General features: G+C 41.9%; 1 protein-coding gene across 10 annotated transcripts in view; it reads left to right on the top strand.

The window, feature by feature from the left end:
* STAT4 (signal transducer and activator of transcription 4) overlaps positions 1 to 21,215 on the top strand; it is a 93,795-nt gene extending 72,580 nt beyond the window's left edge. For 7 of the 10 annotated variants that reach the window (XM_032354224.1, XM_032354226.1, XM_032354223.1 and 4 more), the window contains 11 exons: positions 92 to 136; positions 9,817 to 9,900; positions 11,364 to 11,462; positions 14,089 to 14,224; positions 15,996 to 16,045; positions 16,506 to 16,600; positions 16,890 to 17,026; positions 17,372 to 17,563; positions 18,871 to 18,937; positions 19,315 to 19,423; positions 20,929 to 21,215. In XM_032354224.1, coding sequence (XP_032210115.1) covers positions 92 to 136; positions 9,817 to 9,900; positions 11,364 to 11,462; positions 14,089 to 14,224; positions 15,996 to 16,045; positions 16,506 to 16,600; positions 16,890 to 17,026; positions 17,372 to 17,563; positions 18,871 to 18,937; positions 19,315 to 19,423; positions 20,929 to 20,955 — 1,041 coding nt within the window. In that variant the 3' untranslated portion in view covers positions 20,956 to 21,215. Of the gene's footprint in view, positions 1 to 91; positions 137 to 9,816; positions 9,901 to 11,363; positions 11,463 to 14,088; positions 14,225 to 15,995; positions 16,046 to 16,505; positions 16,601 to 16,889; positions 17,027 to 17,371; positions 17,564 to 18,870; positions 18,938 to 19,314; positions 19,424 to 20,928 lie in introns of those variants that run through there. The other 3 variants (XM_032354225.1, XM_032354222.1, XM_032354230.1) reach the window with 3 other exon arrangements.
* The last annotated feature ends 842 nt before the right edge of the window (positions 21,216 to 22,057 follow it).

Genomic DNA, 22,057 nt, shown 5'->3' with positions numbered 1-22,057 from the left:
GCCAAGAAAATTGCTATAATGGGTATGACCAACTTGATATTTGATTGCTAGTGCTTCTCCGTCTAAATGGTGTCATTCTTTGTTTGCAAAGCAACCGAAGGAAATGAAGTCCGGTGCCGGAGGCAAAGGAAATGAGGTACAGAATGTTTTCACAAGATTGTTTTCTAAGGAAATAGCCTTCTCATCTCTTGTTTTTTTAAAGCTTTAAAGCTGCCCTTTATAGTTTTATAGAAAGTCACATTTGTGTTTCTCTGGTTACAAATTAAAGCTTGAGAATTGCAGACAAGATAAGAAATTTTGTCTTAAAAAGGAGAAAGGGGTGCCTGGGTGGCTCAGAGGGTTAAAGCTTCTGCCTTCGGCTCAGGTCATGATCCCAGGGTCCTGGGATCGAGCCCCGCATCGGGCTTTCTCCTTGGCGGGGAGCCTGCTTCCTCCTCTCTCTCTCTGCCTGCCTCTCTGCCTTCTTGTGATCTCTCTCTGTCAAATGAATAAATAAATAAAGTCTTTAAAAAAAAAAAGGGAGAAAACCAGAAATTGCATATAAAAAGACCTTCTTGGAGTACCTGGTGGCTCAGTTGTTTGGCAAGCATCTGCCTTCAGCTTGGGTCATGATCCCAGGATCCTGGGATCCAGCCCCACGTCAGACTCCCTGCTTCAGGGGGCAGGGGAGGGAGTCTGATTCTTCCTCTCTCTCTGCCCCCTCCCGCTTTAATGCTCTGTGTCTCTCTCTGTCTCAAAGAAATGAAAAAAATAATAATAATAACACCCTCTTAAAAGAACAACTATTAATATCTTGGTTCACATCATTCTAGATCTTTATCTATGTATATATTACTTTTATATATACTTATTTACAGATTGTTTCATAACCTGCTTTTTTGCCCTCATAACAATGTAAGATGAACAGCTTTCCATAACCTTAATACTCTTGGAGAGCAACACTCAAAGTGGTGCCCATATTGCATTTTACAGGTGTGCCATAAGTCTTGAGTCAGTCCTCCACTATTACAAGATGCCTTAAAATCACTCATTTGAGGCACATCTCAAACTTCATGACCTATAATGTGAAAATTGCAGGTGAAAAACACCCTATTAATTTATGGTATCACTTTGCCCATATACATAAGGTTTGCATCCCACTGGATGAACTGAGTAACAGCACACACGGATGTGGTCCAAGTGTTTGCATTTGAGTCAGTAAATGATAGAGCGGTCACATCCTGGATTGAAAGTGGCCTTGGAGATCATCTGTTTCATTGGCCTAGATTGCTAAGACCTGTTTGGAATTAGCAAACCTGGGTTTGAGTCCATTCTGACAGTGACTGAAAATGTGATCCTTTGCAAATGATCTGATGGAGAAATATCGCATGTTTTTCCTGTAACAGATCAGGATAGTAGCGCCCAATGCGCTCTGCTCAGAGATGCGGTATGTGTAAGGTCATCTACACAAGGCTGTTATAAAGCAGGGAGACTTATTTCTGGTGTGGTTGGTATGGATTCATTCTCCTGGCTTTACAGTCACCGCTGCTAAGAGAAATCTCTTTGAATTATCTGGAAGGAAAAAGCACTTTATAAACCCAGCATTCAACTGCAATCAATCTAGCCCTCCCCACAAAACCACAAAGAATGATACAACATTTAATGCTCTGCATTTCCCCTTCCAAGAATACTTGATTCCCTTAATTGTATCTTAAAGGGCATTTGCCAAATATCACAGCCGCAGCGAAGATGAGCTAAGCCTTTCAGGGTACAGCCTTGGTTTAGGGCCAAGCAGCAAACAGGTCTCTACAGCCCGATATCACGGAGGCAGAGCTTTTGAGTTTAAGGAAATTCTCGTAAACCAGATAAGTAGGAATTATGGTTCCCACCTCATAGAAATCCATAAAGATTTTCCCAATTTCCTAATTGAAACATTAGCACATTATAAATAAAAAGTCATTTCATGCATCTCACTGCGATTTTGGCCAGAGCTGCGAACATTTCATGCAGCATCACGTCCCCGAACAGTATTTGCTAAGTCTGAACAGACTAAACACGGTGCTTCTGAGCTGTTCCTCAGTAAAACAGATCAAATGGGAATAAATGTAAAGAGCTCGGCTTCTCCAACACCTTGTCGCCTTTAAGAATGTAAAACCAGAGTCTTTACTGGGGCTTCCCTAGAGCAGAACTCTCCGTAAATCACCTTCCACTATATGATAACCAAGCAATGTCTCATAGACAGTGTCTACTTATATTACTCTGAATGTATTTCCTCTTATTTTCTGATTAATAACAAAATGGTGCAGTCGTGTCAGAATGATTTTATTCTTCCCTTTTCCCCCTAAGTTGGCCGGCTCGATTTTATCTTAAGCTGTTCCTTGAGCTCCCCCTACTGATAGAATCCTAGTATGATGCCTAGGTACATGGAAAACACACCCAGAGCAGAGAGTTGTTTCATGTAATATAGGAACTACTGAAAAGTCAAAAACATATGAAGTGGGCTCAGAAAGATAGAAAAGAAATCAGGGGCTTGGCCAGGCAATAGGAGCGATCAAAAGAAGTCCGGAAAAAGCTCGGGGAAGATCTAGCGATAAGGTAGAGTTCATAAAGTCACAGGGCCAGAGATGGTAGTAACCAAAATGTCAGGAGAACAGGAAGCTGTGGCGTGATCGCTCATTTTCAGATTTCAAATGGTAGTCGTCGCTTATCTGAGCACCCGCAGTGGGAGTTCACAGCCCGATAAGAATGGATTTAACAAATCCCCTGTGGCATTAACCTTATGCTGGACACCAGGAGCTTCACTGACACTGGTACATGGAATTCTTGTGACAGTGCTATGAAGTAGGGACTGTTTGTGCACTTATTTTAGGTAGGGAAACTGAGCCACAGGGTGGTCAGGCCAAGATTCCAGCCATGGCAGTCTGGCTCCCACGTCCATGCTCTTGGCCACTATGCGGTGCTGTATCTGGGATCATAAAACCCGGGCAGGGAGACGCGGCCCAACCTCCTCCTGCCCCGCACCTCAGTGTGCTCCCTCGGTTGCGGGGATTCCTAGAAGGGGGGGTCGTTGTGACTGTGCGGCTAGCGTCTCGCCTTTCTCCTGCCCTCCAGCTGCTGTCGTACTGTCCCCGCTTTGCCCCCGACTCAGAGATCCCATCGCTCTCCCACACCAGAATCCTTCTGAAGTCTAAAGAAACTGAAAATAATGCTTTCTCAGGAAAATTTGTTGACCTCTCCCTGTCTCCTCTGTGCGTCAGTTGGGGGTTGGAAATAGCACCGTGTTGGGGGCTTCCTCTTGCAGGCAGCTGGGCTCGTGCAAGCCGCTTACCCTCACTAACTCCCCAAAACGGGGGTCGGGTTGACCTGCACTTACAGCCCCGTCTAGAGGATCAGATGAGATGGTGCTTGGGAGAGTTGGCCGCGCTGCGCTGTGCAGGCGTCTGCTTCGGCTCCCCTTCCCAGGCTGCCCCTTTGTAAAGAAATGTATTCACACAGGTGGGGAAGATCTGTAAAGACGGTCCCTGATGTAGGACAAAGTGCTGATGCTTCCCCTTCTCTACCCACCTGCCAAAGCACTTGGCTGGAGGTGGTCCCTTTGCAGGGTCCCTGAGCATGTCCTCCTCTGGCTCCAGGTCTCTGAGACCTCAAAGCACCATGTATGGATGTGTAGGCCCTTTCTGTAGGATCACGTCTTGGGTTCCTACTACCACCCCACCCCACCTGTATCTGATACACGCACACACAGACACACACAGACACACACACACACAGATTGGCCCACTTAGTTCTGCTTTTGTGGTTGTCAGAGGTTGGACTGGATACTTACTAAATGATTGAGAACATACAAAAATCTCATGAATGATAGTTTCCCTAGGGACGCCTCCCTGAATCTCCCTAGCACTCCCTAGCACATGAGTCAAACAGCACTGGCTGTTACTGTTACTGGCTGGGTAACTCACGTTACCCACAAAGAGGTGGTCGGTCAGGATGTGCAGGGGGTCTTGGCTGTTGGGCTGGATGACGGGAGGAAGTTGCATTCGACCCATCCTGTCCCAGAACAACCACAGATCTGCCCAAGGAGCCATCTCTGGATTTGGGGGCGGGAGGTTGGTGAAAGGTGGAGCTCTGGGCCCCCCACCCCTGTTTCAGTCAAGGTAGCTTTATTTTATATATTTTACAGATTGGAACCCAGGTGATGAATTTTTTTTCAAGACTTTGTTTCAAGGTTAAAAAACATACGTAAACCATTGGATTTAGACGGTTTCTGAAGCTTTTCTGACTAAGGTTCTGTAATCTGTGAAAGTGCAACAGAGAGTATGCTCTTTGCTTCTTTTTTTTTTTTTAAGGAATTTAATTCTAATAATTTGCTTTGGCATTTTACAACCCCCCGTGGAAATCTGTGAATGTGCTGTCAAAAAATCAAGGTTAGCCACTACTGACTCTTTGTCCCACCTTTGTCCTTTCCTTGAAAGAGCCACCACGAACACACAATCCCATCACTAGTAAATAGCCAAACCTGGAAGGCGTCAGACGGTCCCTATAAAATAAACATTCCCAGGAAGCAGGCTTTCCCAGAGGTCCTTCTCGGGCAAAAAGGTGGCTGGAGAGTCGTCGTTGAAATGTGGAACGGTTTGAACAGGCAATCTGGTATGGCAGCCTCTGGAGGACACGCTTCGTCAGTGCGCGGCCACTGACTGGCGACGGTTCTCGCCACAGACTGCGGGGTTGGTTAATTTTGCTTACGTGGTGGGAAGTCATGAAGCACAAAGGAGCTATTAGTAAAGCCTGGGCGACTAGGGTTTCACGGAACAAAATAGCCAAACAGATGTTCTTTCCAGGTTCGCTGTTCTCAAGCACAGATACGCTACTCACGTGCCAACTAGACCACGCGTTTTCGCAGAAAGTTGATTTCCTTCCACCAGTTCAAGTAGTGGCAACGCCTTTAAAAAGAGATGTCGATACAAGAATAACAGTAAAAATGTAGACTATTTATGGGACACCCCCTATGGAGCCCCCTCATTCTATGGCTTGAGAATTCGTTGTCAATCTCCATTTATTTCCTACGATTCTGTGATTGAGGTCTATCTCTCCTGGGACTGTACCACTATTTCCCTCTTTTATCACTGTTTCCCAGCACCTAACCCAGTGTCTAGCACGTGATGGGTCTTCAACAAATATTCATTCAGTGACTGGGATACTATTGTTAGTTGTTTTCTACTCCGTGCAACATTGTCAGAGATTCCGGCTTGTTAAGAGATGAGCGAGGAGGGGCGCCTGAGTGGCTCCGGCGATTAAGCGTCCAGCTCTGCGCTCCAGCTCAGGTCGTGATCTCAGGGTCCTGGGAACCAGCCTTCTGCGGGGCTCTGTGCCCAGTGGGGAGCCTGCTTGTTCCTCTCCCTCTGCTCCTCCCCCCACTTGTGTGTGCTCCTCTCTCAAATAAATAAATAAAAAATTTTTAAAAAGTTAGCAAAGAACTTAGATGAAAATCTGCCTTATCCTGGTTGTATTTTCTTTCCTTTCTTTCTTTCTTTCTTTTTTTTTTTTTAAGGAGATAACCCAGGAAACAGACTTTTTTTGGTAAGGTTTTATTCATTTATATGAGAGAGAAAGGGAGGGCATGAGAGGAGAGAAAGTCAGAGGGAGAAGCAGACTCCCAGTGGAGCTGGGAGCCCGATCTGGGGCTTGATCCCGACACTCTGGGATCATGACCTGAGCTGAAGGCAGTTGGTAACCAAATGAGCCACCCAGGCACCCCCTAGTTGTATTTTCTTAACAGAGGTTTCCTCTGAAGTCAAAAGCCATAACTATTTGTTAACATACTCTAGATTTCCAGGGTATATTATTAGGCATTGAGCAGAGGAAAGAAAAAAGAATGGTGACATCTATACCTACCTTTTAAAGACTGTGTATATTTTTTTTCCAGGAGCCTGGTCAAGTAGTTCTGCCAATTTTCCAGTTTCTTAGCATATTATCCCATGTGTGTTTTTCTTTACAAGTATAATGAAGTCAATCCAGTTACATTATTCAGTGGCATATAAAAAATATCATAAATTTGGGTATTTTAAATCCATAATCATCTCACATGATGGCTTTTAAACACAGCCATGAATGGTGCATCTTATCTGTGGTGTTTTCCCCAGTCTACAAAGAATGGATCCTGGGAATGAGAAATTGAATATTGTCCCTGGCTTGGACCACACTCAGAAAGAAATAAAGACCATGACCTATGGCCATGTGAGCTTTGAATGTTAATGATGCTTCCTTTTGTCAGAGCTGCTTTTCTCCAGGCATGAGTATTATAGTCTGCGTCCTTGCTGGATTTCATTCTAAATGTGCCTCACGACTGCACCAGGGGCTGTAGGTAACCATTAGGTATTAGTTTGAGGGGGGCCTGGGTGGCTCAGTGGTCAGACATCTGACTTCCACTCAGGTCATGATCTCGGCGTCCTGGGATTGAGCCCCGCATTGGGCTTCACACTCAGTGGGGAGTTCGTTTGAAGATTCTCTCTCTCTGCCCCTTCCCCTGTTCTCTCTCAAATAAATAAAAAAATCTTAAAAATACAAAAGAAATTAGTTTGTGTCATTGAGGAGACCTCTCACCGCCCACATTCCAGTTCAGTGACTAAAGCATGTAGTCTTCTTCCAAAGCTAAGGGATAAGTCTGAATGCCATTGCTCTGTGTGTGGAGTCCTGGTTTCTCACACTTTGGTGGGGAACACACAGGTGCCCTGACACAAAGATCTAAGGAAATTATCCATCATGAATAATTACACGTGTGTTATTTGTATAAATTAAACCATAGAGGCTAGTATGGGGCATGGCTGGGACCTCACACTCAAAAAGACTCCCTGCAGCTGTCCTCCAGCTGTGGCCTGCCCCACAGAGGGGGATGTCTGTGGGGTCAAGGCAGTGTCCCAGAGTCCCAAGCACAGAGAGCACCATCAATGCAAACATTTGCACAAGGCACAAGCAGAAGCCTCTGGGCCACACCGGTCAGTGAGGCCCCTCACAGAGGTGGAGGACAGGGGTGGGCAATTGTCCAGCATGGCCTTGATCTCTCCAAGCTACCATGTTCCACTGGAACTCTGAGTAGTTAAAATCTGGTCAGTTCGGTCATATGAAAGCTTAGATGTCATGGCAGGAGACTATACCATACTTTAACAATTGTTAACTTGATTTATAATGGTTAAATGTTTAGACACGTGGTATGTAAGTTTCCTTCTGTGTGCTTGTCTCGGGCCTCTTAAACGTTCTGTGCAGACTTAGGTCATCCTGTCCACCATTGAACTTAGTGGGAATGTGAAAGACACTCATTGGTGAACATGAAATTATGGATTCTTCATTTGTCTCAGGGTTTGCATAGTGGAAGCATCCTATAGGGCGGTGAGATTTTCTGTTTAAAAAATGTGGGTTTTGCTCAACTTGGTGCCTAAACCCAAGCTGACTACTTCATCTCATGCGCAACTAAAGAAACAGCAATTTATTTATTTCAATATGGGAGGGGTCAGGGGGCTGGGTGTTTTGTGTGTTGGATGTACTGGGAATAATTTTAGGGGTGATCTAAGGGAATTTCAAGCACAATTTCCATTAGTATAACTTTCTACTAACCCAGTAAGAAGCATTACCACTCTAGTGACTCTAGTGACTCTAGCTACCTCTAGCTACCTCAAGTCAATGTAAGGCGCCCACAGTGATCTAACCCAAGGGAGAGAGGACTCATTAATTCTCTCCTTCCTTCTCAGTAACAAACCCTAAGTTTAACATTCCTCATTGTCAGTGAAGTAAGTCTTCCTCATGCAATTGTCCTTCACATCATCATATTAGAACCAATTTTATCATTTGAAATTTAATACAGGTAGATTACAACTTGGTATTAATGCTTACTCAATATTGGATCATTTCTCCTAGGGTTGACTCTGCTGCCCCCAATGCCACACTGACATTGCTCGTCTCAATAAGTCTTCTTCCATTTATAGATTCCCACAGGCCTTATTTTTTAACACTGTCTAAGCCTTCCGGGAGCCTGGGTGGCTCAGTTGATTAAGTGTCCAGCTCTTGATTTCAGATCTTGATCTCAGGGTTGTTAGTTCAGACCCCATGTTGGGCTCTTTGCTGGGCAAGGAGACTACTTAAAATTATATATAAATAAATTTAAGAATGAAGTTGTTTAATCCTGCTGCATCATCTCCAAATTTTCCACATCTCTTTTGAAACTAAACACAATGTGGATGAAGCACACGGACACTCATCATCTCCAAATTCCACCTGAAGCTCTTCTTAAAATGCAGACTCATTCCTGGCTTGGGGTGAGACCAGGGATCCTGTTTTTCTAACCAGTTTTTAGCTGCTGATAATGCTGCTGGTCCTGGGCACAGAGCAAGGTGCCGTAAGACTTCATTAGAGAAAAACAGCAATTTCTGTCCCACTCCTTCCCGTCCCTACTTTCCTACGTTCCAGAGATGATCATTTACATGCTAATATTATGCTAATATCACACTAATGTTTCTTGATTTTTAAAAAGTTTATATATTTAGCTCCTGAAGTCTTTCTATAAAAGAAGACGGTGGCTCTTTTATGCCAGCTTTCTGTATATATAAATTTCGCCCATCTTCACAGTATCATTATAGAACATAGTTTGGTTTAGTCAATATATTCAGCGTTAACGTTAGTATGGATATATAAAAATTATTAACAGCTGAGCCCTATATCATAGTATAATTGCATTTCCGTTCTTGTATTACTTCCAACTTTACCTGGATTTATTAGTTGCCTTAATTTCATTTTATTCAATCAATTTATTTTATGTAACTGTCACTAATGTAGCCCAAAACTTGTCTTCAAAACTCAAAAATTTCTTCTTTCTTTTAATAAGATTTTTTTAAAAATATTTATTTATTTGAGAGAGACAGAGCGCACAGGGAGGGGAGGGAGAGAGGGAGAGGGGCAAGCAGACTCTGTGCTGAGCAGGGAGCCCGGTGTGGGCTCATCTCACAACTCGAAGATCATGACCTGAGCTGAAATCAAGAGTCCGATGCTTAACTGGCTGGGTCACCCAGGCACCCTGAAACTTGGAAACATCTTGCAATATGGTCAAACAGGTCAATCTGAGTCTTTTGTGTTTTTCTTTTTTCTTGGCGACATCCCCCTAGGAACCCTCTGTCTCTTCCTATAATTTGGGTTGATTGCCCTCTGATTCTGTTGCACAACTATTTTTTGTTTTATTTTTTAGTTCTTAAAAAATACTTCCTTTCACTTTTTAAACAAATTCATTATCACACTGACTTGTTTGTGTTATATCTATATACATTACCTTGCTTTTATAATAGTCTGTAACCCAGAAGGACTAATTTTTAAAAATTAAAAATAAAGAATTATTGGTCTGCATTTAAACTGATGAAAATGTGGAGGAATTTTAAAAGTCATAAATTACCTTGATATCATTCTTTTGTAGAAATAAGATTTCTCACTCTGTATATATTCTAAATAACTTTTTTTTTTAAAGATTTTATTTATTCATCTGACACAGAGAGATCACAAGTAGGCAGAGAGGCAGGCAGAGAGAGAGAGAGGAGGAAGCAGGCTCCCCGCGGAGCAGAGAACCCAATGCGGGACTCGATCCCAGGACCCCGAGATCATGACCTGAGCCGAAGGCAGCGGCCCAACCCACTGAGCCACCCAGGCGCCCTCTAAATAACTTTTTTAAATAGTAAAAGGGAATATCCCATAATAGAGAATGTTTGGGGTATTTACTTTAAGACTTTGTTAATTTTTATAGAAGCAGACAATACTAGATAGCAGTACATTTGTAAGGTAACAGTTGATTTCTTTATTCCTTAGGGTTGTCACATGGTGACTGAAGAGCTTCATTCTATAACCTTCGAAACACAGATCTGCCTCTATGGCCTGACCATAGATTTGGAGGTAGGTGTCAATCAAGTATTTACTAATAATATATTCAGTCATCGGCTGGCATTTATAGATGAAAGCTGAGTCTTTTCTGGGTATTAGTACATTCCCTTTTTATCATTTTTGTTTAGAATTTTGTTTAGAAACTTTAGGAAACCAATATGTCAGATAGTTACTAATTAGTCAACATTCTACTATTAGAATGTATACTATTCTGGTTAAATACAATGATCAAATCTCATGGGTATTATCAGTTGAATATCTATTGAATAATTGGTTACTTAGATTGCATGTTTGTTGGTTCACTTTCTGGGATCTTCTGAGTCATGAGTAGTTAGTGGAAAGCCTAAAGAGAAATAAGTATCCTTCAACCATGTCACTTAACGATACACTTTCCAAAAATTTAACTTGTACATGAAATCCCTCAGAAGGAAAGCTTTTTTAATGTAATGAGTAAAGACAAATGATAGGAACATTAACGATACACTGTTTTGATCCTCTTATAACAGTCACCCTTGTACTCAAAGGAGGAATAAAGCCATTTTGAGGATTAGATCGAACATGACTATGAGCTCCTTGAAGGCAAGGCATCATGACTTTGTCACTCCATTAGCCGTGACTCGGTGTCTGGCCCGTAGCAGAGGCTCAACACAGGTTAAATCAGTGAACGGCTGGTGCGTGAAGGAAGAGTTGACATGCCCTGAATATGATACTATTTGTGGGATGTATTGTTTTAGAGTGCTGCTTTTCCTTTTTTATTGGAATGAGTGGAGATATGTACAAATTTTCCGTAAATGCCTTCCTCATCACTTCTTCCCACACTTCTGTTTCTGTTTCCGTGAGCTGTTAACTGAGGGATCTCGCTGTCCACAGAAATCCAGCCACTGTTAATGAGAAGGGACTAATGTAGGCTGATTGCATTTGCGCCCTGGTCTGTGAAAGCCTGTTTGTTCCACGAGGCTGAGGACAACAGTCCCAGCCCTGCTAAGCTGAGTGTCACAGCAGACCAGGCCGCTGTCTTTCTCATAAAGCGTGCGACATTGCTTCCCTCCCCATCTTCTGCAGTGAAAACGCCCGTGTCTACCACTGATGTTAATTAGATGTCAGATCATAAATTGAATATATTGATCCATTTCATAGATAAATTTAAAATTAAATTCCTTATAGTAACTTACTAAGAGTACAGCCACAAAATCAATACAAGTTCTAACTAGTTGCTGTATGTGATATAAGTATAAACATTTATGTGATGTCGAGGGAAAATACTGGAGAAGCTAAGTGACCAAGCACTCAGAAAATTCCCGTCCCTTCACAAGCCATTTTAGTAACCAGGGCAGGGAAGACACCAGGATTAAAGGAGTAGAGCTGGCTTGAGCTGGCCCTTTAGGGGACAGGATCAAGAATAAAATCAGCACAAGGTGCAACTACCTATAATAACTGTGCTTTTCTTTTTTTTTTATTTTTTATTTTTAAACCAGACCAGCTCGTTACCTGTGGTGATGATTTCCAATGTCAGTCAGTTACCTAACGCTTGGGCATCCATCATTTGGTACAATGTGTCAACCAGTGATTCACAGGTAGAGTCTCTGTTCCTATTTCTCCTCCTCTAATTCTATTTGATTTGCTTTCTTGTTTTATTTTTTTAAAATTTTTTTATTATTTGAACATATTTTAAAATGAAGAAACCATTTTTATGTGTTGGTATCTTTTATCCCAATCATCAGTATTTCTGTGAGGTAGTGTCACCCTTTTATTTTTTTTAAGATTTTATTTATTTATTTGACAGACAGAGATCACAAGCAGGCAGAGAGGCAGGCAGAGAGAGAGAGAGGAGGAAGCAGGCTCCCCACTGAGCAGAGAGCCCCATGCGGGGCTCGATCCCAGGATCAAAAGACATCTATATATGAATCAAAAGACATCTATATATGATTTTGAATACATATTTTATATATATATATATATATGTATATATATATATGAAATTTGGCATGTCTTTGTAGGTTGTTTTCTCCCAGAACTCCAATATATTTAATATTTAGTCGCATGAATCCTCTCTCATGTTATATTTAAAGTGATGTGTTTTGATGTACTTGGACGCTGGAAGAATTCCGGCTACAAAACTGGCGGGCGGCTATTTGTTAGTTCTGTGGGTCTGATCCGCTCCCAGCAATGTGCCTCACAGAGAGTTCTAGCCCCACCCGGTGGCTCTGTTAACGGGACTGTGGGGAGACTTCTTGGTCTGGAATTTAATGTCTGACTGCTGTGTTCACCTCCTTAACTACTTCTGGCCACACCACCACACAGACTTTTCTACAAAGGTAGAAAATTAGTTTCCAAATAAATGACTAGTTGCCTAACTACCCTCTGACTAGACAAATTTTCAAGTTGATTATAGATTTAATCCTTTCTAGACCCAAATTGAGTTTTAATGCCACCTGGTGGTTATTTGAGACATTGATCAGAAATTGGCCTCCAGTTACAAAGCTCGCTGACAACAGATGCTCTTCTTAAAAGACACCCAGGGAAGAGAGCAACAAGAAACGACGAGTCAGCCCTTCCTCTTCTTCCCTCTTACAAAATCTCGGGGTGTTGTCTTGGAAACACAAGACCTAGAGAAAATAGGTCAAATATAAATAACATTTCTTCTTAATTCAAAGCAAATATTCACTCTTCAGGGAATTTTTTTTTTTTTTTTTTTTTTACCTTAGGTCCTAGCAAAATAAGAACAGACCTAATGAGTTAGCTCTGAGTGTTTTTCCTTCTTTAAAAATGTGCCCAGTAAGGAAACAACATGGAAGGTGACTTGGCCTGATTCCTTCTCGTCCTCCCTTGGCCTGGCATCCGAGACAGATTAATCGCAGAGAGGAAGGCTGCGTAGGGTGTGTGATGTGTCACTTCCTCGCAGGCTGCAGTGAGTGCGGGGCTCACTAGAGAAGTTATCCTGCCTTAAAACCAAGAAAAGCCTACAGGCCTGAAATTAAACGCCATTCCCATTAGGAGCTACACATATTCCGAGCTTTTAATTCAACCTCAAGGCGGAGGAGGAAAGACGGGTCACTTCTCTGCCCTCCGTGTGCAGCACTGTTGCACATAGCTTTCCTCAGCGTCCTCCTTCTGTCAGAAAGCCACCGGAGTGGTCACGCGAGCCGTCCCAGACTCCGCTCTGCTCCTGGATGAGGAATGTGGGCAGCAGGTCATGTACGGCTGACAGTGGACATGCACGGAGTCCGGCATAACAGCGAACTCGAGTTTCTCTTCTTCACGCTCTTCTGCTTCAAGACCCAGACCTCAGTTAGGGTCTATGCCTTTTGGTCATCTACCCAGACACGGTTCTCTGGTTCAGGGGAAACAGCTTCTCTAGAAATTCTCTCCATTCCTCCGCTTCCCGTCTCCCACTTCCTGTTGGAGGCTGTATCCTCTTCTCTTCCCACCGTCTGAAGTCTCGTAGGTTGGTTCCTTTTCTTGCTGCCCAGTGTAGTTTATGCTTCTCCCTGTACTGCACTACGTTACTCAATTCTTCCCTCCTTCTGTCTTTAAAACATCTTTCTTGGCTTTCACCCCTTCTGCTTTCCAGTAATCTAAAATGAAGCCTTCTCTTTCACTATTGTTGACCCAGTTTCTGGCACAAGCAATCTTGTTTGCAGTTAGTCATACAGAAGGTTCTCTCGTCCAGATCAGAAGAGAAAGACTACTATACTGCTCACAAAACAGGACTCAGGTTAATTACGAATTCACATTGTAGGGTCCCCTACGTTAGCCTGAGGCTTAGCTTTTTGTGCTTTGGGATTCTTTGGTCAAAGTATAACTTGTACCAATTCATAATAAACTAATTAAATAACTCAATATAGATTTTGCTTAAGATTGATATATTTCAGAAAAGGATATTTGCCCCGTGATTTGTTGGACAGTATTAAGTACTTGTATGAATTGATTGATAGCCCATAATCCAAGGAAAGTTAAGAAATGCCCAATGATTCTTTCAAGGATAAGATGGAGCCATATATTTTATTGGACACAAGGGTTAAGGAACTCTTTAGGAAAAGACAAAATCAGTGTCAGTTAAAAAGCACATCAGAGATGAAGTGATATTCCGTATATTAACTTAGATTGGCCGAAAGAGTTTAAAACAGGCATTTTGGATACTGAATTATAGTGTGTTCAATGTGATTAATGACTATGATCATCATTACGACTCTATTTCAGAACTTGGTTTTCTTTAATAACCCTCCATCTGCCACTTTGAGTCAGCTCCTGGAAGTGATGAGCTGGCAGTTTTCATCGTACGTCGGCCGTGGCCTTAACTCAGATCAGCTCAATATGTTGGCAGAGAAACTTACAGGTGAGAGTGGGTAGATACGGGAGACTGCCCTCTGTTTGGGGTCCTCGAGCATTTTAAAGAGCCAGGTGATATTACTACTATTAATAATAATAATGATAGTCACAATTTATTGAGTGCCCACTGTATTGCCAAGCACAGAGCTAAATGTTATGTCGTCTTTCTTGGGAAAGGGTAACTCACTATTCCTTCCATTTTATAGATGGGGATACTGAAATGCAGAGGTTAAGTGACTTACCAGGCCTGTGTGGCTAGAACATAGCAAAGCCAAGACACAGACCAGGCCTGTCCAGTTCCAAAGCCCCTTCCTTTCCATTCCACTTTCCAGTCTCTGGGGTGTTTGATGCCATTTCCACTGAGTGTGATGTGAAGCCTTAATGGTGCTTTGACTGTACTGCTAATCTCACGATGATCCTTAACCAACTCGACAATAGCTGATTCCAGGACCAGGGAATTTAATAACAATTAAAAGCCACCCAGACAGTACTTAATTCTCCATACCAAGAAAATTTCAGTTTTGACTAACATGTTTAAAGTTTGCAAAATAGAATCATTGGTACTTCCTGTAGTGACTATAGTGTAAGATTTTTGTAAAACAATTTCAAAAGATCTATCTGTATTTTGACAACTCTGGGGTGAACATATTTACCACCAAAAGAGAGTTAAGATGGCATTCGTGTACTAGCATATTTGTATCCTAGAATTGTCTGCCAAGTAGGGCCACAGACGCATTTACGCATCAGTAGTGAACTCGTGTGCAATTTGGCAAAAGTACAGCCGGGTTGCCGCTTGGATCCAGCACCTTTTCAACAGGTGTTTGATGAATCAGGTCTTTGGGGAATATTAAAAAATTTAGTTAACGTAAATATGTTTTTTGAACTTATTTAGTTTAAAAACTGCAGTGGTGGGCCTATTTGTTGAGTGAATAAAGTTTTTAATATGTAGTATAGATAGCAGCCATGTCCTTCCAGATCTTTATGAATTATCCTTATGAGTATAATTTCCTTAAAAATTTACATAGAAACTCCTGTACCCTTTCATCGCTCTGAATCAAAGTAGTAAATGGCTTCTTATTGCCCAATGGATCTCGAGCTCATTCTTTTTCTATTAGTAATTAGGACTCCTGGTGATCTGGCCATATCTAACTTACATAAATTTATTTTATGTTTATTTACCAACATCAGGCAGCTCTTGCTGTCTCCTGTATAAGCTATGTTCATGTCCACTATGTTTCTTCCTTCATTATTCTTACTAGAGTGTGGTTTCCTCTTCCTTCTCCTCTGGTAATTTATATCGTATCTATTCATGGGGGCCTGGCCCTAGACACTCACCCTCTTTCAAAGTTATCTTAGCTCCTCCATTGAAAAGAATTTCTTCTTAGAAAATACATCTCATGGTATCTTCACGTTTTTACTGTTGCTAGGATTAAGTACTCTGCAAACCCATAACCAGTGCTTAAGAAATTTTCAAAAGGGACTGGATAAAGTCCTAATTGTGCACCTTGGGGCACCTGGGTGGCTCAGTTGATTAAACGTCTGCCTTCAGCTCAGGTCATGATCCCAGAGTCCTGGGATAGAGCCCACACTGGGCTCCCTGCTAGGCGGGGAGTCTGCTTCTCCCTCTCCCTCTCCCTGCCTCTCTGCCTACTTGTTCTCTCTATTTCTCTGTCAAGTAAATAAAGAAAATCTTTTTAAAAAATAAGTAAATAAATTGAGCACCAAAGTGAAAAGCTTTAACTGTTTAATAAAAATCTCATTCTTTTCTTTTCTTTTAGTCCAGCCTAGCTACAATGATGGTCATCTCACCTGGGCCAAGTTCTGCAAGGTACAAATAGGGGAATAAAAATAGTATTCCGAAAAAATTTTTTAAGTAGTGTTTCTTTTTCAGCCTCCACATCATAATCTGGGATTTTGAGGGTTTCCTGGATACAGGTTTTTTTTTTTTTTAACTCTAAACTAGTATCTTATGTTTAAAGGAAGTATTTTGGGGTCCCTGGGTGGCTCAGTCAGTTGGGCAACCAGCTTTTGGTTTTTGCTCCGATCATGAGCTTAGGGTCCTCGGATAGAGCCCTGCATCCAATGAGGCTCCCTATTCAGTGGGGAATCTGCTTCAGGATTTTCTCTCTCCCTCTGCCTCTTCCCCCTCTGGCTTTCTTTCTCTAAAATACATAAACATTTTTTAAAAGTTTAAAGCAAGTATTTCATTGAAAAGTGGAACTTGAATTACTGTATCAACATTACTGTTAAAATAGTCATTGTCCTGACATGTTTGTTTATTACAATAGGAACACTTACCTGGTAAATCATTTACCTTTTGGACATGGCTTGAAGCAATATTAGATCTAATTAAGAAACACATTCTTCCTCTTTGGATAGATGGGTGAGTTACAGGCTATATTTTCCATATGAGTTCATTAGGTTCTTATTTTTAAGCTGTTGGGTTTTTTCCTTTTTTTTTCTTTTTAAGCATGTGTATTGATGGAGGTGGGGAATAGTTCAGTTTTTTACATTCCTCACAGAGTACTAATATTTAATCTTACAGGAGTATTTCATTGACTTTCTATTATATTCAGAACGAATTTAGGTCTGTTCTTTGTAAATGAAATACATATAAATGTAATAAATTACAGGGTTTGATCAGATACAACTGTGCGTTGTTCTATTTTTAGGTATGTCATGGGCTTTGTTAGCAAAGAGAAGGAGCGCCTCTTGTTAAAGGATAAAATGCCTGGAACCTTTTTGTTACGATTCAGTGAAAGCCACCTCGGAGGGATAACTTTCACCTGGGTCGACCATTCCGAAAATGGTACCTGCGCTCTGTCGCTCACACGTGGGACGTTTGTACTGGGTTTGGCTCTCGGTGTTTCAGTTTTCAGAAGTGTGTAGCTTGGTGTTCTGCTCTTCATGTGTCCAGGGGGTTGGAGGCTGGTTGTTATAGTTGTCCCAGAAGAGAGTCCCACGGATTTCTCACGGCCTGTGTGGGTGTCCTCTCCTGCCTGGCAGGCAGCGCTGCCCGCCCGGCAGGGAAGGGCCGGCCTCGTTTGATAGCCAGGGACGTGGAGGTGATGTGGGCAGAAAGAATGGGCCCAGAGATGCCTGCAGGAGCCTGAATGCCCTCCCCCCCACACACACACCCTTTCTGTCTCTCCAGGAGAAGTGCGATTCCACTCTGTGGAACCCTACAACAAAGGCCGGTTGTCCGCTCTGCCGTTCGCCGACATCCTTCGAGACTACAAGGTTATTATGGCTGAAAACATTCCCGAAAACCCTCTGAAGTACCTTTATCCTGACATTCCCAAAGACAAAGCCTTCGGTAAACACTACAGCTCCCAGCCATGCGAAGGTTAGGTTCTTTCTGTTCGCCTGTTTTTGTCAGCTTTTGGCAAATTGCAGTAAAGTAAACGAAGTTCCTCTTTTGATGTTTACTTTGACTGTCATAAGTCATAGGGCGTATGTGGCGGTCAAGGCCTTAAAAACGAAGTAGGGTGTCAACAGTTCCAGTTGGACAGCTGGGCGGTCCAACCCGAGTAGTCAGTCACCCATGGCCGTGCCCAGACTCACAGGGCCATGGCGCTGACTCATGGCGTCCTCTAGAGCTTCCAGCTTCCTCCTTCCTAAAATGGGAGCAGGGCTAACTTCACATCTGTGACTGGGAGACAGGAAAAGGAGGAGGAGGTAATGATTAGAAAGCTGTTAAGAGTTATGGGAGGGGCACCTGAGTGGCTCAGTGGGTTAAGCCTCTGCCTTCCGCTCAAGTCAAAATCCCAGGGTCATAGGATTGAGCCCCGCATTTGGGCTCTCTGCTCAGCGGGAAGCCTGCTTCCCCCCTCTCTCTCTGCCTGCCTCTCAGCCTACTTGTGATCTCTGTCTGTCAAATAAATAAATTTTTAAAAAAAAGAGTTATGGGAGTCTGTTTCTGCAAAGGAAAGCAGAGGTTTATAAGCTTTACATTTTTTGCCTTACTGTAGTCTCACGATTTTGCTTGGGCGGTTTGCTTGCCAGGGAGGGGGCAAGGGGTCAGCGCTTCTTTCCCCACCTGCTGGCCTGCCGATAAGTCTGGGCATACCTGCCTTTCCTGTTTGTATCCTAAGGGGCTAAAATAATACCCGACCAAAAGAAGCATTTGTTAAATACATGAAGAAAATAACTAAAATTAGCTACATAACTGTAACGTTAAGTTTACCATTCTGTATCTCCAATGCAAGTGTACATGATCCATTAAGATGCTCGTCCATAGCGACGAAATCCGCGAGCACCATCTTGCAGAACAGCCTGCAACTGTCACCCACAGACGGGACCTGCTGCTACCCTACTGACTTACGATAAATCCCCCGATATGCAAATCAATCAAATATAATCAAACTTAAACCGTAACATTGAACACAGGTAATATAGTTGACTCCCACTTTTTCTCACACATTTTGGAGACAATAATGTGTAAAGTCAGATTAGGCCTGCCAGGAGATTATTCTCTTCTTACACATTTTATGTTCATCTCAAATACCATTTCATCTATTCAACTGCAAACTTTTGTGAGTCACTGAACAATCATAATCTCCCTCTTCTTTTTAACATTACTTATATTTTTCTAGGCTTTAAAAAATTTATTAGTAATATTGACAAGGTTTCTTTCCTGCCTTTCTTTTCCAGTTTCAAGACCAACAGAAAGAGGGGACAAAGGTTACGTTCCATCTGTTTTTATACCCATCTCAACAATGTAAGTAACCTTAGCCACATGTAAAATATCTCTTACTCAATTTTTCTTTTTTAAAAAGAGCACTTGTACATGAAATTTTAGGATGGAACCGAGCACCGATATACCTGATGATAAAACATTTTAATGCTTAGTGTCTCATTTGCTCTAATATGTAAAGCTAGTCAGGAAGCACCATGCTCTACCATGACTGGAATTATAAAGTTGCCTTTTTAGATGTCGTATATCCCAGAGTACGCTGAATGATCTGATTTCAAACAATGAATTAGGCATCTCAAAGAAACAAATAGATGAGGCCCTAGAAATGAGTTCCTGACACAGTGTCATCAGAAGCTGTCATTTTTAATCCTTTTCAACATGTACTTTGTTATCTCTTTAAGCCGAAGTGATTCAACTGAACCACATTCTCCATCAGATCTTCTACCCATGTCTCCAAGTGTCTACGCCGTGCTGAGAGAAAACCTGAGTCCCACAACAATCGAAACTGCAGTATGTTCCCTTTCTTTTCTGTTGCTCGTCAGGGGCACTCCTAGTGAAGCAAATGTGGTACCTGTTAATCAAAGGGGTTGATGTTCTGCCTGAGAAGTGAGAAAACGCTTTTGTTGGACCAAATCCCTGAGCATAACACTGGGTGTGTCTGTATGTTCCTGTGGGTCACTGATATGGGCATTGAAAACAGACACCTTCATTCATTTGGGCTGCTTTAAGTTATTTCCATCAAAAGCCATCAAGGAATTCCTCTTCCTCACTCATGTACATTTTGTCCCTACTTCTACCATTGGCCGCACCACTCCCCACTACTCTCCCATGTTAATAGACAATACACATTAGTCAATATTTATAAGCCTATAATGTTCGATATTTATTTTAGTTCGAGAATCACAAATTCCAATTTTTCTTTATTAATTTTTACTTGCATTATTAATCCTGTCCTAGGAACTTCTTTAAGTAGCACATGAATTACAGTCAGTAGTAGCATAATACTACTCTCCTGAGAACTTAATCACAATCTTAAATGAAATATTGTGATGAGGATACATCCTATCTACTATTATTCCTCAGTACCATCAAGTGATTCAGTTTACATTCAGATGAACATATGAGAATAATAGAATCCTGAGCCCCAAGAAATTTGTATGTTGGGTGTGGGGGAGGAAAATTTTGACTTTACCCTTCAAGGTTCCTTTGGCTGATCGAAGATTGAAATTGACATGAGACAGATTAATAAGAGAAAATCAAATAATTAATAACTAAGTAAAGGACTAACAGGGGGGCCATAAGAATATGAGGCCCACAGACAAGGCAGACAGGCTTGTACGCCATTCTGAGCTAAGAAGAAGGGGCTGGGATCTGAGACTTCAAAGGGATTGAAGACAATTCACAGGAAGATGAAAAAGAGGAAATATTTCATAAACAAATGTTTGCTGGGGCCGTACAGAAACAATGGTCACAGAGAAGAATTTTAACAAACTTTGAGTTCCTCCCTGTCTACCACGCCTCATTCATATTATACTGTAGTTATCTATGGCGATAACTCCCTTCTTAGAGCCAGATTCTCTGTCTAAATTCCTTTAGCCAGTTAGGGGGAAGGTCAAAATCTCTTCCTGAGCTTTTTATTTCTTAAAATAATCAGCCTAAAATAATCTACATGCTAAAAAGACACATTTGGGTGGCAAATTTTGTTCCTCTACACAGATTGTAAAGTTTTAGTCCTCTCAAAGGTTTCCAGGGATGGGGAAACCCACAGTCCCCTTTGACAGCTTATTCCAATCTTAGTTGTCTTAAATCATTTAGTTATAAGAGAACTTTTGCTACATTTTTCACACATTTTCTCAGCACATTTTTGTGGGATGAAATTTGTGAGTGCTTACTAGTTAAATGGTAGAAAGATTGTGAAGTATTTAGTAGACAAAAAGGTGTTTACCTAAAAAACTATGACTTATTTGCAAAAACCAATAATTTCCTCAAAAGTCATTTTCATTTTCCAATTTTAGATGAAGTCTCCGTATTCTGCTGAATGACAGGAGAAATTCTGGACAGTCAAAAGAAGGAAGCAAATGAAAAAGCTTAAAGACTGATCTTTGCCAACAGTCGTACTTATTTCTTCAGCTTTGTACATACCAGTTTCCAGGAAATGGTTGAAGTCTGAAGCTCTCCTCTCACTGGCATGACACCACTAACTGGGAATGTCCTGACTAAAATGCTAAAAACCGAAGCTTCAGATAAACTTGCAAGATAAGACACTTTAAGAAACCAGTGTTAATATAACATCAACAAAAAATTCATTTGTATTTGTTTCATTTTTTACTTTGTTTCTCACATGTGACTTATGATTTTGGGTCTAGAAGGCTTAAGTGTTATGATTTCAGAATAGGTCATGAATGACAAAGTCACACCTACATCACTCAAAACCCAGCAAGAAGACCTGAGAGAAAAGCCAAATAAGCTGATATCCTGAGTTCTAGCAGGTGAAAGCCATCACCCTGGATTTCAGACATTCTTCCCTCTGGAAAACCCTCTCTAACTCTCTCCCACCCCTCTTTTGTCCCTGAAGCAAGCCAGCCAGAAGCTAATGTTTAATAGGAAAGATTTCTAAGAACAGAAGGTCTTAACACAACCTGCCTTCTCAGAGAGATGCCATCTTACCAATGGCATCTTCTACGCCCACTCACATGCGCCCGACTGGATCCTCTGTTGTTCCCCTAGAGACAAACTCTGCACATGTCCCAAGGCCAGTTCCCTTATTCCTTTGCAAGCTCCTGATAGTAGTCTCTCTCTCTCTCCCTTTTTTTTTTTTTAAAGATTTTATTTATTTGAGAAAGAGAGCAAGAGAGGGAGAGAGAGGGAGAAGCAGACTCCCCACCGAGCGGGGAACCTGACGTGGGGCTCAATTCCAGGACCCTGAGATCGTGACCTGAGCCAAAGGCAGGCACTTAACCAACTGAGTCACCCAGGTGCCCTTCTGATAGTACTCTTAAGGTCAAGGTTGTCTGTTACCAGGCTAACTTGAGGTATATTCTCCCAATGCCCTCCTCCACATGCCCAATTTTCTGCAATTCAAATATATCAACTGTGGAGGAAGTGCAAAAGTGGAGGAAATAACCATAAACCTGGTTTAAAGTT

Source organism: Mustela erminea, chromosome 8, assembly GCF_009829155.1.
Source record: "Mustela erminea isolate mMusErm1 chromosome 8, mMusErm1.Pri, whole genome shotgun sequence".
Lineage (NCBI taxonomy): Eukaryota > Metazoa > Chordata > Mammalia > Carnivora > Mustelidae > Mustela > Mustela erminea.
This window is presented reverse-complemented; position numbering and strand designations above follow the sequence as displayed.